The sequence below is a fragment of the Bos grunniens genome, chromosome X (genome assembly GCF_055505025.1).
Source record: "Bos grunniens cultivar Pamir isolate PY7600 chromosome X, Bosgru_T2T1.0, whole genome shotgun sequence".
NCBI classification, from domain to species: Eukaryota; Metazoa; Chordata; class Mammalia; order Artiodactyla; family Bovidae; genus Bos; species Bos grunniens.
In genome coordinates this window covers 57,719,425-57,732,759 of record NC_141194.1, presented here as the reverse complement: position 1 = coordinate 57,732,759, position 13,335 = coordinate 57,719,425, and the positions used below count along the sequence as shown (strand labels likewise).

Here is a 13,335-nt window from a genome sequence, read left to right as displayed (position 1 = left end):
GATTTTCGAGCCCAAAAAGATAAAGTCTGACACTGTTCCACTGTTTCCCCATCGATTTCCCATGAAGCGATGGGACCGGACGCCATGATCTTCGTTTTCTGAATGTTGAGCTTTAAGCCAACTTTTTCACTCTCCACTTTCTCTTTCATCAAGAGGCTTTTTAGTTCCTCTTCACTGTCTGCCATAAGGGTGGTGTCATCTACATATCTGAGGTTATTGATATTTCTCCCGGCAATCTTGATTCCAGCTTGTGTTCTTCCAGTCCAGCGTTTCTCATGATGTACTCTGCATAGAAGGTAAATAAGCAGGGTGGCAATAAACAGCCTTGACGTACTCCTTTTCATCTTTGGAACCAGTCTGTTGTTCCATGTCCAGTTCGAACTGTTGCTTCCTGACCTGCATACAGATTTCTCCAGAGGCAGGTCAGGTGGTCTGCTATTCCCATCTCTTTCAGAATTTTCCACAGTTTATTGTGATCCACACAGTCAAAGGCTTTGGCATAGTCAATAAAGCAGAAATAGATGTTTTTCTGGAACTCTCTTGCTTTTTCCATGATCCAGCGGATGTTGGCAATTTGATCTCTGGTTCCTCTGCCTTTTCTAAAACCAGCTTGAACATCTGGAAGTTCACGGTTTACGTATTGCTGAAGCCTGGCTTGGAGAGTGTTGAGCATTACTTTACTAGCATGTGAGATGAGTGCACTTGTGTGGTAGTTTGAGCATTCTTTGGCATTGTCTTTCTTTCGGATTGGAATGAAAACTGACCTTTTCCAGTCCTGTGGCCACTGCTGAGTTTCCAAATCTGCTGGCATATTGAGCCCAGCACTTTCACAGCATCATCTTTCAGGATTTGAGATAGCTCCACTGGAGTTCCATCACCTCCACTAGCTTTGTTCGTAGTGATGCTTTCTAAGGCCCACTTGGCTTCACATTCCAGGATGTCTGGCTCTAGGTCAGTGATCACACCATCGTGATTATCTGGCTCGTGAAGATCTTTTTTGTACAGTTCTTCCGTGTGTACTTGCCACCTCTCCTGAATATCTTCTGCTTCTGTTAGGCCCATACCATTTCTGTCCTTTCTCGAGCCCATCTTTGCATGAAATGTTCCCTTGGTATCTCTTGTTTTCTTGAAGAGATCTCTACTCTTTCCCATTCTGTTGTTTTCCTCTATTTCTTTGCATTGATCGCTGAGGAAGGCTTTCTTATCTCTTCTTGCTGTTCTTTGGAACTCTGCATTCAGATGCTTATATCCTTCCTTTTCTCCTTTGCTTTTCCCTTCTCTTCTTTTCACAGCTATTTGTAAGGCCTCCCCAGACAGCCATTTTGCTTTTTTGCATTTCTTTTCCATGGGGATGGTTTGATCCCTGTCTCCTGTACAATGTCACGAACCTCATTCCATAGTTCATCAGGCACTCTTATCTATCAGATCTAGGCCCTTAAATCTGTTTCTCACTTCCACTGTATAATCATAAGGGATTTGATTTAGGTCATACCTGAATGGTCTAGAGGTTTTCCCTACTTTCTTCAATTAAAGTCTGATTTTGGCAATAAGGACTTCATGATCTGAGCCACAGTCAGCTCCTGGTCTTGTTTTTGCTGACTGTGTAGAGCTTCTCCATCTTTGGCTGCAAAGAATATAATCAGTCTGATTTTGGTGTGGACCATCTGTTGATGTCCATGTGTAGAGTCTTCTCTTGTGTTATTGGAAGAGGGTATTTGTTATGACCAGTGCATTTTCTTGGCAAAACTCTATTAGTCTTTGTCTTGCTTCATTCCGTATTCCAAGGCCAAATTTGCCTGTTACTCCAGGTGTTTCTTGATTTCCTACTTTTGCATTCAGTCCCCTATAATGAAAAGGACATCTTTTTTGGGTGTTAGTTCTAAAAGGCCTGGTAGGTCTTCATAGAACCGTTCAACTTCAGCTTCTTCAGCCTTACTGGTTGGGCCATAGACTTGGATTACTGAGATATTGAATGGTTTGCCTTGGAAACGAACAGAGATCATTCTGTCGTTTTTGAGATTGCATCCAAGTACTGCATTTCAGACTCTTTTGTTGACCATGACGGCTACTCCATTTCTTCTGAGGGATTCCTGCCCACAGTAGTAGATATAATGGTCACCTGAGTTAAATTCACCCATTCCAGTCCATTTGAGTTCGCTGATTCCAAGAATGTCGACATTCACTCTTGCCATCTCTTGTTTGACTACGTCCAATTTGCCTTGATTCATGGACCTGACATTCCAGGTTCCTATGCAATATTGCTCTTTACAGCATCGGACCTTGCTTCTATCACCAGTCACATCCACAGCTGGGTATTGTTTTTGCTTTGGCTCCATTCCTTCATTCTTTCTGGAGTTATTTCTCCACTGATCTCCAGTAGCATATTGGGCACCTACTGACCTGGGGAGTTCCTCTTTCAGTATCCTCTCCTTTTGCCTTTTCATACTGCTCATGGGGTTTTCAAGGCAAGAATACTGAAGTGGTTTGCCATTCCCTTCTCCAGTGGACCACATTCTGTCAGACCTCTCCACCATGACCCACCCGTCTTGGGTTGTCCCATGGGCATGGCTTAGTTTCATTGAGTTAGAAAAGGCTGTTGTCCTAGTGTGATTAGATTGACTAGTTTTCTGTGAGTACAGTTTCAGTGTGTCTGCCCTCTGATGCCCTCTTGCACCACCTACCGTCTTACTTGGGCTTCTCTTACCTTGGGTGTGGGTTATCTCTTCACGGCTGCTCCAGCAAAGCCCAGCCGCCGTTCCTTACCTTGGACGAGGGGTATCTCCTCACCGCCGCCCTTCCTGACCTTCAACGTGGGATAGCTCCTCTAGGCCTCCTGCGCCCAGGCAGCCACAGCTCCTTGGATGTGGGGTCGGTCCTCCCAGCCGCCGCCCCTGGCCTCGGGCTTGGGATTTCTCTTCCCGGCCACCGCCCCTTACCTGAGACGCGGGGTAGCTCCTCTCGGCCATTCCTGCGCCCTGTCGGTGAGTCCCACTCAATCAAGAGTAGGCTCCATTATTGGAGCCACCCTGACCCTGAGAGTCAAATTTGCTCAAGATATTCCATTTGTTCATGATAGTCAGCCTGCTTTGTGAAACTGGTTGAAAGTGAAAGTCACTCAGTCGTGTTCGACTGTTTGCGACCCCATGGACTATACAGTCCGTGGAATTCTCCAGGCCAGAATACTGGACAGGGTAGCCTTTCCCTTCTCCAGGGGATCTTCCCAACCCAGGGATCGAACCCAGGTCTCCTCCACCGCACGTGGATTCTTTACCAGCTGAGCCACACGAGGGAAGTTCTGCTAAATACATCACTTACCTTGAGGAACACAAAATCGGCTGTCTCTAGTTGTAACAAATGATGCTTATTCTCCTGATAGAGGCCGTGCCACAATGAGGTACTATTTGTTATGTAACATCTTATATAACACCCATATGGCATACGCTAACTTATCTTGTGTGTTCAGGATAATTGTTGAGACTCCGTGATATGTTAAACTACACATTCCAGCAGATCTTGTTTCCCAGAAACGGGTGGGGGAGGGGGGAGGGGTTAGAGAGAGGGGATTATCCAGTAACAGTCAAACCAATTTCTTTTAAAAACTCACCAGGAAAGGCTTCTCTGGTGGCTCAGATGGTAAAGAATCTGCCTGCAATGCAGGAGACCCGGGTTCGGTCCCTGGGTCGGGAAGATCCCCTGGAGAAGGGAATGGCAACCCACTCCAGTATTCTTGCCTGAAGAATACCATGGACAGAGGAGCCTCCTGGGCTATAGTCCATGGGGTTGCAAAGAGTCAGACATGACTGAGCGACTCTCTCTCTCTCTCTCTCTCTCACACACACACACACACACGAAGAATAACTGACTCCCTATTCATATAGGCTTTGTGACTTGCTATTCTCACATTACGGAAAATCATAACTAGCAAGGGTGGTCCAAAACTTGTCTTTGATTCTAACAAAAGTCATGTGGTGCTCAAAGGTGAACCCAGCTGGATTCATTGCCTGGTTTTTATAATCCAAGCCCTTGACTTCAAGTCCTGTTTCAAGGACTAATAATCATTGTGTTTCGTTTGATTACTTGTTTTGCAGTTGGCCAATGCATCCTGTCTGGAGTCTTAAATGCTATTGCACAGCCCGTGTCACACCAGAGTATTCAATGATGCATTCTACTGCAAAAGGAGCAGGAGAGACCAATCCATGTCCTACTACAGACTACATTCTCTAAACAAATTCCTGATCATCAAAATCAGAGCAATGTTGATAATCTAGATAACATGGGTTAATGGCTTGTGGCCAGAAGGGGGTACTAAAAAGTATCTCTTGACATCCAGGCTAGGACATGTTATTCTCCCATTAGACATTGAAAAAAATCTCAGGGAATGCCAACTTCAGGTGAGATCATGAGATCTTGGCACTCTGAGATCATGATAAAGTGAGACAAAACAAAGGCCACTTCATGATTTTTTTGTTCCTTAGCACAGACAAAAGCAAAATCACTGTACAAATCACCGTATATCCCTCTCCTAGCTAGTATGAGTGACTGCTAGTTTGGGGGTTTTGTTTCCCCCTTTGCTTTGTTTCTTTGCTTGTTTTCAGCAATTGTAGCTTTAACCTCACTCTAATCTATTCTCTCTATAGAAAAGGTTTATTAAGATACTGTCATAGGAATTCCCTGTCTTTCTGACAGTATCCAATCCAGATCAGAGCTCTGCTTCTTTAAAAATTCACCCAAATCACCTAAAACAAGCCCACCTCTTTTTTTCTTTAATTTTTTTTTGAGGTGGTCCCTTTATTTAGTCTTTATTCAATTTGTTACCATATTGCTTCTGTTTTTTTTTTTGTTTGTTTGTTTGTTTGTTTTCTTTTATGTTTTGGTTTTTGGCCACAAGACATGTGGGACCTTAGTTTCCCCAACCAGGGAGCGAACCCACACCACCTACTTTGGAAGGCAAAGGCTCATCCACCGGACCAGCAGGGAAGTCCCAAGCCCAAATCTCTTAACATCCCTTTTCTATCACCCACGTACTTGTGTGGCCCACAGTTCCTTCACTGTGTATGTTCTCCTTCACTGCAAAGAATAATAAACTCAAATTGTTCAACTACAAATGTGTTCCTGCTGGTCTTAAGCTGGGAGGCATCGAAATATCATATCACGTTAAACCTGATGGCAAAGCAAAGCAGAAGACTCAAATGTATTTGATTTATGTATTTACGTATTTGTATCTAAATGTATTTACAATAACCCCACATGCTATTATTTCTAATGTAAGTTTCAGTTTACAAAGACATTTATTTTGTATCCTTTCAACCAGCGATTTCAAGGCCTAGCGACTGAGAAGAGGGCTAGTATACTGGTGGAGATATTAACAATATGAACAGTAAAAGACCAACCATAAAATATATTGAAAATAGATATTCATGATCGTGGAATGGGAGAAAGAAAGCAAAGGTTGAGTTTTGGACAATGAGTTTGAGATGATGGCCTGACCACCAGGTCAGATGCTGTATGGGCCACAGAAGATTAGACCCAAATTCTTCACATTCCAAAGCACAGGGTTCCAGAACAAACGGTTCCTTTGGGTGGCTGCCAACCTTCCTCAAGCCCTGTCCCCAGCCTCCATAACATCTCAGTAAGCACAGTGAGACAAATAAGACCCTGATGAGACCCTGTAAATCCAAATGTGACCATTCTGTATGTCCGTTTTTCTAACTCCTCCCCATCCCCACAAACATCACCCACCCCCACATAGGTTATCCAGGCGACCTATGTATTCAGAAGCAGAAAGAAATGTAAATTTTACTTGGAATGACTGATTATAGAACAGCACTATCTCACAGAATTCTCTGCGCTGATAGAGATGTTCCATATCTGCGCTGCGCACAGTATAGTAGCCACGGGTTTACATGTAGCCATCGAGCACTTCAAATGCTGCGAGTGAGACTGAGAGACTGAATTTTCCATTTTATTTAATTTTAATCAATTTAAATAATCACATACGACTAGGGGCTACCATCTTTAAGAATATACCTCTACAGCAAGTCTCCTCACCTGTGGTGGACCATACTCAGCCACTTGCCTTCACCCAAAACATGCTCTTCGTGACCGCTTGGATGATTTTAATTCACTTAGAGTCACCACTCTTCATAAAATCCCATGTACAGCAAACACGCTAATCAAAACCATCAGCTGCTTGTAGATTCCTATTTTTGCCATCACCATGTACTATTTTTATTTTTTAAAATAATTGACAGACATCACCAATGTAATGCAGTGTGTTTATGTGATGAATACTGCTCAGAGAATTAAGGATCTTTTGGGTATTCAAATCTTACCTTGAATCTGCCCAGATAGTTTTTGTTCCTTCCACTGCATCTTATTACCCTGCTAGTCTTTAAACCAAGTTTGATAGTTGAAGTTTGCTACCATGTGGAGTGAAATTTATCCTTTGGTGTCTGATCTCAGAATCTAATCATAGCAACTGACATGCTATGAAAACGTGTTCACAGACTAAACCAAACTTTCATCTGCACTGTTAGAACAAATCATTCCCGAAGACTGTTCATATATCAATTGGCTATTGTCTAAATAAATGAGGTAAATTTCAATTCTCTTACTACTAGAAAAAAAAAATTGCCACCTTTCTTTAGAATGTCATGAATAGACAAATTTTACTTCTGAAACACAAGCACTTGAAGAAGTATAAGTTTCAGCTAACATCCTGGTTATTTTCTCCTTACCAGCATCAGTGTCTTTCTATTTATTTACTCAAATGAGGAAGGAATCTACATTTAGATTAAAATTGGTTGCCTGGACTATACGTTCTATTTTGTTCCTTTGTAGATCGCACCACCTTTGAGATTTCCAAGTGGTGGGGCAGACTGCTGGCTATAGGTCTGGATTCAAAGAAGAGGTCTGTGCATGGGCTATGAATTTGAGAGTCTATGACATATAGATGGTGCCTGGAGTCAAGCAAGTAAACCTTAGAACAGGGGGCAGATGACACACCCCTTTCAAGAGATTTATCTTGAATAAAGGGAAGGGCATCAAGGCCCAGGTAGCTGAGTGGACAAGGAAAGGGTGGAACCTCATGAGGGCTCATAAAATATAAATGTGTGTGTGTGTGTATGAATGTCTTAGAAGTCATGTTACTAGCTGAACAGGTGATGACATAAAAACCTTGGATTCTGCTTCAATCCACTTATTTCCGTGTGTGTGTGTGTGTGTGTGTGTGTGTGTGTGTGTTTGCTGACCCCAATTCAAAAGTTTAAGTTTAATCGCATGATTAAACTGATGTGATGTGCTTATATAAAATAGGTGAATTTTGCTATTTTAACTCTCACCAGGCAGTTTCATGTCCAAATTCTGTGGCTGAGACTTGGCAAGTACCTTCCTGTAGACCTTGTGGCTGGACACTCCCTCTTCTTTTTATTTTCCTCTTAAAAAGATGGTTTTCTTTTTCCAGCACATGATTTATCTTTCATCGAAATTTCAGTGTCATCTTTGTGCTGTTTATATATAGACCCTTTCCACAGTAGCATAATTTACACTGGTCTGCTGTCTGTGTCCATCCCACTTCCATCCCTGGGGCACTGCTTTCTCCTTCATAAGTCATTGTTTATTTAAGTCTCTTGTGTCTTTGAATACGAATGCTAAGCTTTATCTTCTTACAGCATCTATCTCTAGGACACCACTGGAAGGGAAGATGACAGAAGAGGGTTTGTCTACCGAATTGTAATAACATTTCATTCCTGTCTCCTTAAGACAGGCAGAAGCAGAGATGGACTATCAAAAGATGCAACAGAACCAGATGTAGAAACAGCCAGAGACAGGACAGCCTGACAGAAAAACAGAGATAGCTGGTCAGGCAGGCTGAGAAAGCCCAACAGATGGACAGACTCAGAAATTGTACCTCCTCCCCCAAAAGAGACAGGTAGAAAGGCATACACAGAAAGGGGCAGACAGAGACAGGTAGAAATAGATGGAGACAGAGACAGGGAGGCAGAGGAAGCCAGGCACAGACAGGGACAAACAGACACCCATTCAAACTAAGGCAAAGAATGATGGTTGCAGACAGAGACAGGGAGACAGGCAGAGGCTGATTGACACAGATAGAAAGACAGAGACAGACAGACCGAGAGACAGAGAAAGACAGACGCACACTGAAAGAGAGCCAACAGACATAGAGATAGTGATGGGGAGAGAGAGAGTCAGAGAGAAACAAGGTTGGGGGTGGGGAGAAAGACAGAGACAGATCGGGACAGAAAGGGAAAGACAAAGACAGACGGATGGAGAAAGAGACACAGAGAGATGCAGATACAGACGGATACAGAAGCACTGGAGAAATACAGAGACAGAGACAGAAACATAGAGACCCAGACACAAACAGATTGTCAGAAACAGAGAGAAACAGAAAGATACGGACAGTAAGACAGAGACAGAGAGTGACGAAGATAGGCAGTCTGAGACAGAGACTGAGGAAGACAAAGACAGAGGTAGATAGAAATTAGACAGGGATGCAGACAGACATCATGGAGACAGAGATAGGGGATGACAGAGAGAGCGGCAGACATACAGAGAGGGAAAAACAGAGACAGGGATAAATCCTCATCATTGTCAAGGACCACGTGGTATCCCATAGGGGTACATCTCCTTTAGTGTGGCGTTTACTTTGCTGTTATTTAGCTTGATGGTTTCCTATAGCGTTACCATGACTGTACTTCGCCCTGCCTCCCCATTTCCCCATGCCTTACGAAGAGGCTAACAAAATGAGTATCAACATGGGAAAAGGTTTCTTCCTCATCCTGAGCAGTCAAAAAGAAAAGAAAAAAAAAAAGAGAAAAAATAGAGACAGGTATTGGATAAATTGCCCAAACTGGCAAATGGCAACAGTCAGGGTTTGTGAGAGTTTAAATGTTTAAATGAGTGTATTTCAGCTGTCACTCTTTGTACATTATTGAACATCTTTCTATTGTAAGCGGCAACAAGCAATTTAAGGATTTAAAGCTCGTTGGGTAGGAAAACAAAAGCAGATCTTTCAGTCAAGGTACACTTGTAGCTAAGTAGTCTCTGAATTTCCCAACTGACGATACCTCTGTTTAGATGAAATGGCATCTTGGCATTCAGCTCAAGAAAAAGTGATTTCAAATTGCTTAGAGAGTTTATATAAAGAAAGTGAAATTCTTACCGAAAAAAAAAAAATAACAATAATTTTTACGTTTCAACTGAATCATGACTTACTCTTCTCCCCAGTTATTTTTAAACACAAATAAAATGAAGTCTATTGTTTGTAGTTGGTTAGGTATATGGAATATAAGGGAACACGAGAAAGGGTAGGGGGCTGCAAAATTAAGGGCAAACATCGAAGGATGCAACAGCAGCTTCCTGGTTGAACCATTTCATATAAGTAACTGTCACGTAAATATTACTCTAATACTAGTATGTGGGTTTGGGATAAGGAAGCCTTTCAAATCTCCTTAAAGAGTAAAAGGAATGAATGAATGGATAAAGTCAAAAGTAATTTGTTCACTGAATGACAATGGATAAAATCTAATTGGGAAGAGAAACATAAACCACCAGTAAGGAAAATTCTGATTTCAACTAAGTAAAGCCTTAAATCTGGTGACTGTTTTTTTTTTTTTTTTAATTTAAATGTACATTTATTTATTTTAATTGGAGGCTAATTACTTTACAATATTGTATTGGTTTTGCCATACATCAACATGAATCTGCCAAACACCAATAGAGTATACTATTTTTTTAATTTGTTCATCTTGTATTAATTTATCACACTCTTTCCAAGCATGTATTTATTATTTATATGGATTCTTAAATAGAGTTTTCCATTCTTTGACCTCAAAATGACTCAATGGAGGGAATGGGATGGTGACAATTTGTAAGTTAACAGTAATCAGAAACTAACAAATTCAAATCGTGACTAGTGTGCTTCTCCTTTTGTGACAAAAACACTTTTTATCTTACCCTTTTGATTACTAGTGTGGACTTCTCGTGATGCCACTTCCAGATGCCAAATAATTCCCATTATAATTCAAAAGCGTTCCTTTCCAGAGGTTACCAGACCTGTTTTTAAGCGGGAAAGAGTCTTTCCACGTACAATTCCAACGTCAAATGTTTCTGAAGGGCAAAGGCCATCAGCGTGCTTAGAGAGTGCATTCTGGTGCATAAATAATTCATGGCTGTATGCCACAGAAAAAGTCTGTCTAGTACCGAGATGTCCTCATAGCATCAATCTGCCGCCTTCCACTCCACCCCCAATATAGGGTTGTATAAGATTTGAGGCGTCTTTCTAGGGTTAAAATGCTAGGAAAGTCAAAATAAAGCCAAAGTAACATCAAGATACGATATGAAGTCAACTAACCTAAGAATGTTGAGGAACAACCAATAAAGAGAAGATCATCAGTGTAGCCTGGGTGCGTTCACAGAGTGAGAGATCATGGGAACCAAGTACTACACGCTCAGTGGCAGGGAATGGGGAAAGGGAAGCAATCCAAAGGAAGCTAGCGGTAGTAGTGGTAATGAGTGGGGCAGAGTGGCTCTAAACACGCGAACTGAAAGAGAAACCAAACGGTTTCTTTAACATTCCTTTAATCAAGCTAAAGGAAATGCATATTTTAAAAGAGTTTCCCCAACAGTAGTAGAGTAGGTAGGTTCACAGGTTCTCTCTAAAGTCAACTGGTCTTTGACTTTGCAGAAATGATGGGAGGGGGCATTGATGGATGGTAAACCAGGAGGACAGGTTGCCACTTTAACAGCACAAATGAGGTCTAAAGGTGTTGGGGGAGCAGGGCTTTAAAATTTCTCCTCTTCATAGGCTCAGGTAAACAATCTCAAGTATTATGAGCTACAGTTCAACAAAGACTCTGACAGAGGTGGGCCACCAGAGGTGGGCAAGTCCGGTTGGTCCCGCAGAAGGAGCTGGCATCTGGACAAAGCTGGTCGTCCCTGACCCCAGGAAAAGAGCTGCTCACCTCTCTGAGATTTTGTTTTCAGGAGTCCTCACTCAGGAAAACGCCCCTCTCTGGGGAGGTACAGGAAATTACAGGTCACATATATGGGGAAAACCACATCTTCGTTCTCCAGATTCACCACCTCTAGCTCTTCATCCTTTCCCAGGGAAAGCACCTGGAGTTCTGTCTCCTTCCGGAAAATGGCTCTTCCAGCCCTGTCCAAGGAGGCCAGGCGCAAGCGGAACGCGACCTTTCTCTGCCAGAGTAAGCTGACCCCGAGACCGCAGGACTTGTTCAGCGCGCTGCGCTTGAAAATGATGCGCCGGTTGGCATAGCACACCACCAAGTCCCAGCCGACGTTGAAGCCTGCCCACCGCCAGCTGCACTGCTTATCCCTGAGGAGCTGGCCCCCGCACCGCATGCTGGTCCTCTGGAGGTCGGACACGAAGACATCCACGGGCCCGAGGTCTCTGGTCTGCTCAGCCCGGAGGAGGGCAAGCCACTGCTCTTTGTACACTGGGGTCAGCCACGTGGCAGGGATCAGTGCATCCTGGTCGATGATGCGTGCTGACGGCAGGTCGCAGATCATGTAGGCAAGCCGCAGCTGCTGGAACGCTGGCACGAAGGCTCTGCCCTGCTCGGTCTCCAGGAAAGGGGTGCCCTCTGACTCCTGCCTGGACCTGGCAAACCACGAGTCGGCGTCAGGCAGCAGGTCTCTGCGGGGGCCTCTCCATGTCGGCTGCAGCTGCAGGAACACCCACTTTTTCAGCGTCGTGTACACATCCATCTCTACCTCCATCACGAAGAGCTCTGAAGAGGCAATGACCTCTTTCATGAGATCCAGGCTAACTTCTCTCAATAACTCCTCACTATGCTGGGTCATCAGGTTGTCCAGCAGCCACTGAAGACACATGGCCCTGATGTTCTGGAGTCCGTAGCTCTCAGCAGAGCAGTAGTAGCTGCACACGGTCTGATCACTGACCGTCTCCTTCATTATCTCTCCGCACTGCTGAATCAGCTTGTCCAGCTGCAGCATGCTGGCTGTGGCCAGCATGGGGACCACTCGACCGGGTGGGATGAGCACAGAGTTTCGGTACAGGGAACCTAAAGCCTCGTGCAGTGCCTCACAATCAATGTTCTCGTCAGGCATCTGCAACTCTACAGTATCCATGGTTGTCTCACGCCACGCACCACTGAACATGCTAGCAAAGTATCCTGACCGGCACAAGTAGACCTTGTGCAAGTTCCACTCCTTCCCCAGGGCACGGATCTGCACGTCACTCCCTTCTCCTCTCAGAAAAAGTGTCTTATAAACGGACTCTAAACTGTCTTTTGCTCGCTTCCTGTGAGGCGCTTTTGTGAGCTGCCCTTCTGGGCCTGTCTTCCGCTTGTGGCGCCCTTGGCTAGTGGTGGGTCTGGCCTCTTCGCTCTCCTCCCCTTCCTCTATCACTGCCACTGCTACCTCCTCGGCCTCCTCCTCCCCCTCAGGGGCACCTGGCTCCTCTGGGGCATGCCCCACTCTGTTCGAGGGCATCTGACTGTTTACTGCTCCCATGGCTTTTACCTCAGGGGTACAGAGGGCAAGCTTCCTCACCAGACGCAGCCGCCACTGGCACTAGCTCAGCCCACGGTGTCGTTGGATACGGCTGATGTTTGTGACGTCATCTTGGACGCCAGGCAAAGCCACACCCACGAGGCTTTCCCCTACCCCTCCCACTCCCCATCACAGGATAAGTGCACTCTGTACCAGGAATTCCACTCTGTGTATCTTTCCCTCCAGGGATGATTTCTCTGCGGCTCCCTTCGTAGGATAATGGTGGAACAGAGGACTTTGTGTATGAATTTTCCCCATGAATCTTAAGAACATCATTTCCTCTTCCCCATTTGAAATAATTACTGATCACTCCTGTTTTTGGATAATTACGTCTTGGTTCCAGCTCTGTGCTCTATGCACCTTAATTTCTGTAATTATTTTCTTAGGTTATCCCATCATTTGCGGCTGTCAAAACATTTTCTGTGATAAAAGTGGCAATGTGTGCCCAGTCTTTGCTTTTGTCTCTATTTTAGACACCAGCTAAGCATGTAACAAACTTAAACACTGAAAGAAATGAGGAATGAATGAGATGGAGTTTGATTTTTGAGGAAATTAATAATATTAAATACTGACAAGTGTTATATGCTAAACAAAGTATACGGTGTAGAGAGAGTGTGGACCTTTCAATGACAAGGAAAGTACAATGCAAGGGAAAAAACTTTGAAAACGGTAAGTCTCTCAGGTCATTTGACCTTGCCTGAGTAGAATGTTTGGGGCTTCCCAAACATTCCCAGTGGTAAACAATCCACCTGCCAATGCAGGAGACGCATGAGGCAT

The 13,335-nt window shown here is 44.0% G+C and overlaps 1 protein-coding gene across 1 annotated transcript; it reads right to left on the bottom strand.

Annotated features, from left to right (window-relative positions):
- Nucleotides 1–10,585: 10,585 nt before the first annotated feature.
- On the bottom strand, nt 10,586–12,648 carry LOC147340491 (germ cell-less protein-like 1). The gene has a single exon (XM_086387597.1). It carries the CDS (start codon nt 12,517–12,519, stop codon nt 11,014–11,016), a length of 1,506 nt encoding a protein of 501 aa, XP_086243723.1. The 5' UTR covers nt 12,520–12,648; the 3' UTR covers nt 10,586–11,013.
- Nucleotides 12,649–13,335: the final 687 nt, after the last annotated feature.

Excerpts from the sequence above, each read along its gene's own strand:
- LOC147340491 (XM_086387597.1), bottom strand. The coding sequence starts at position 12,519 with ATGGGAGCAGTAAACAGTCAGATGCCCTCGAACAGAGTGGGGCATGCC.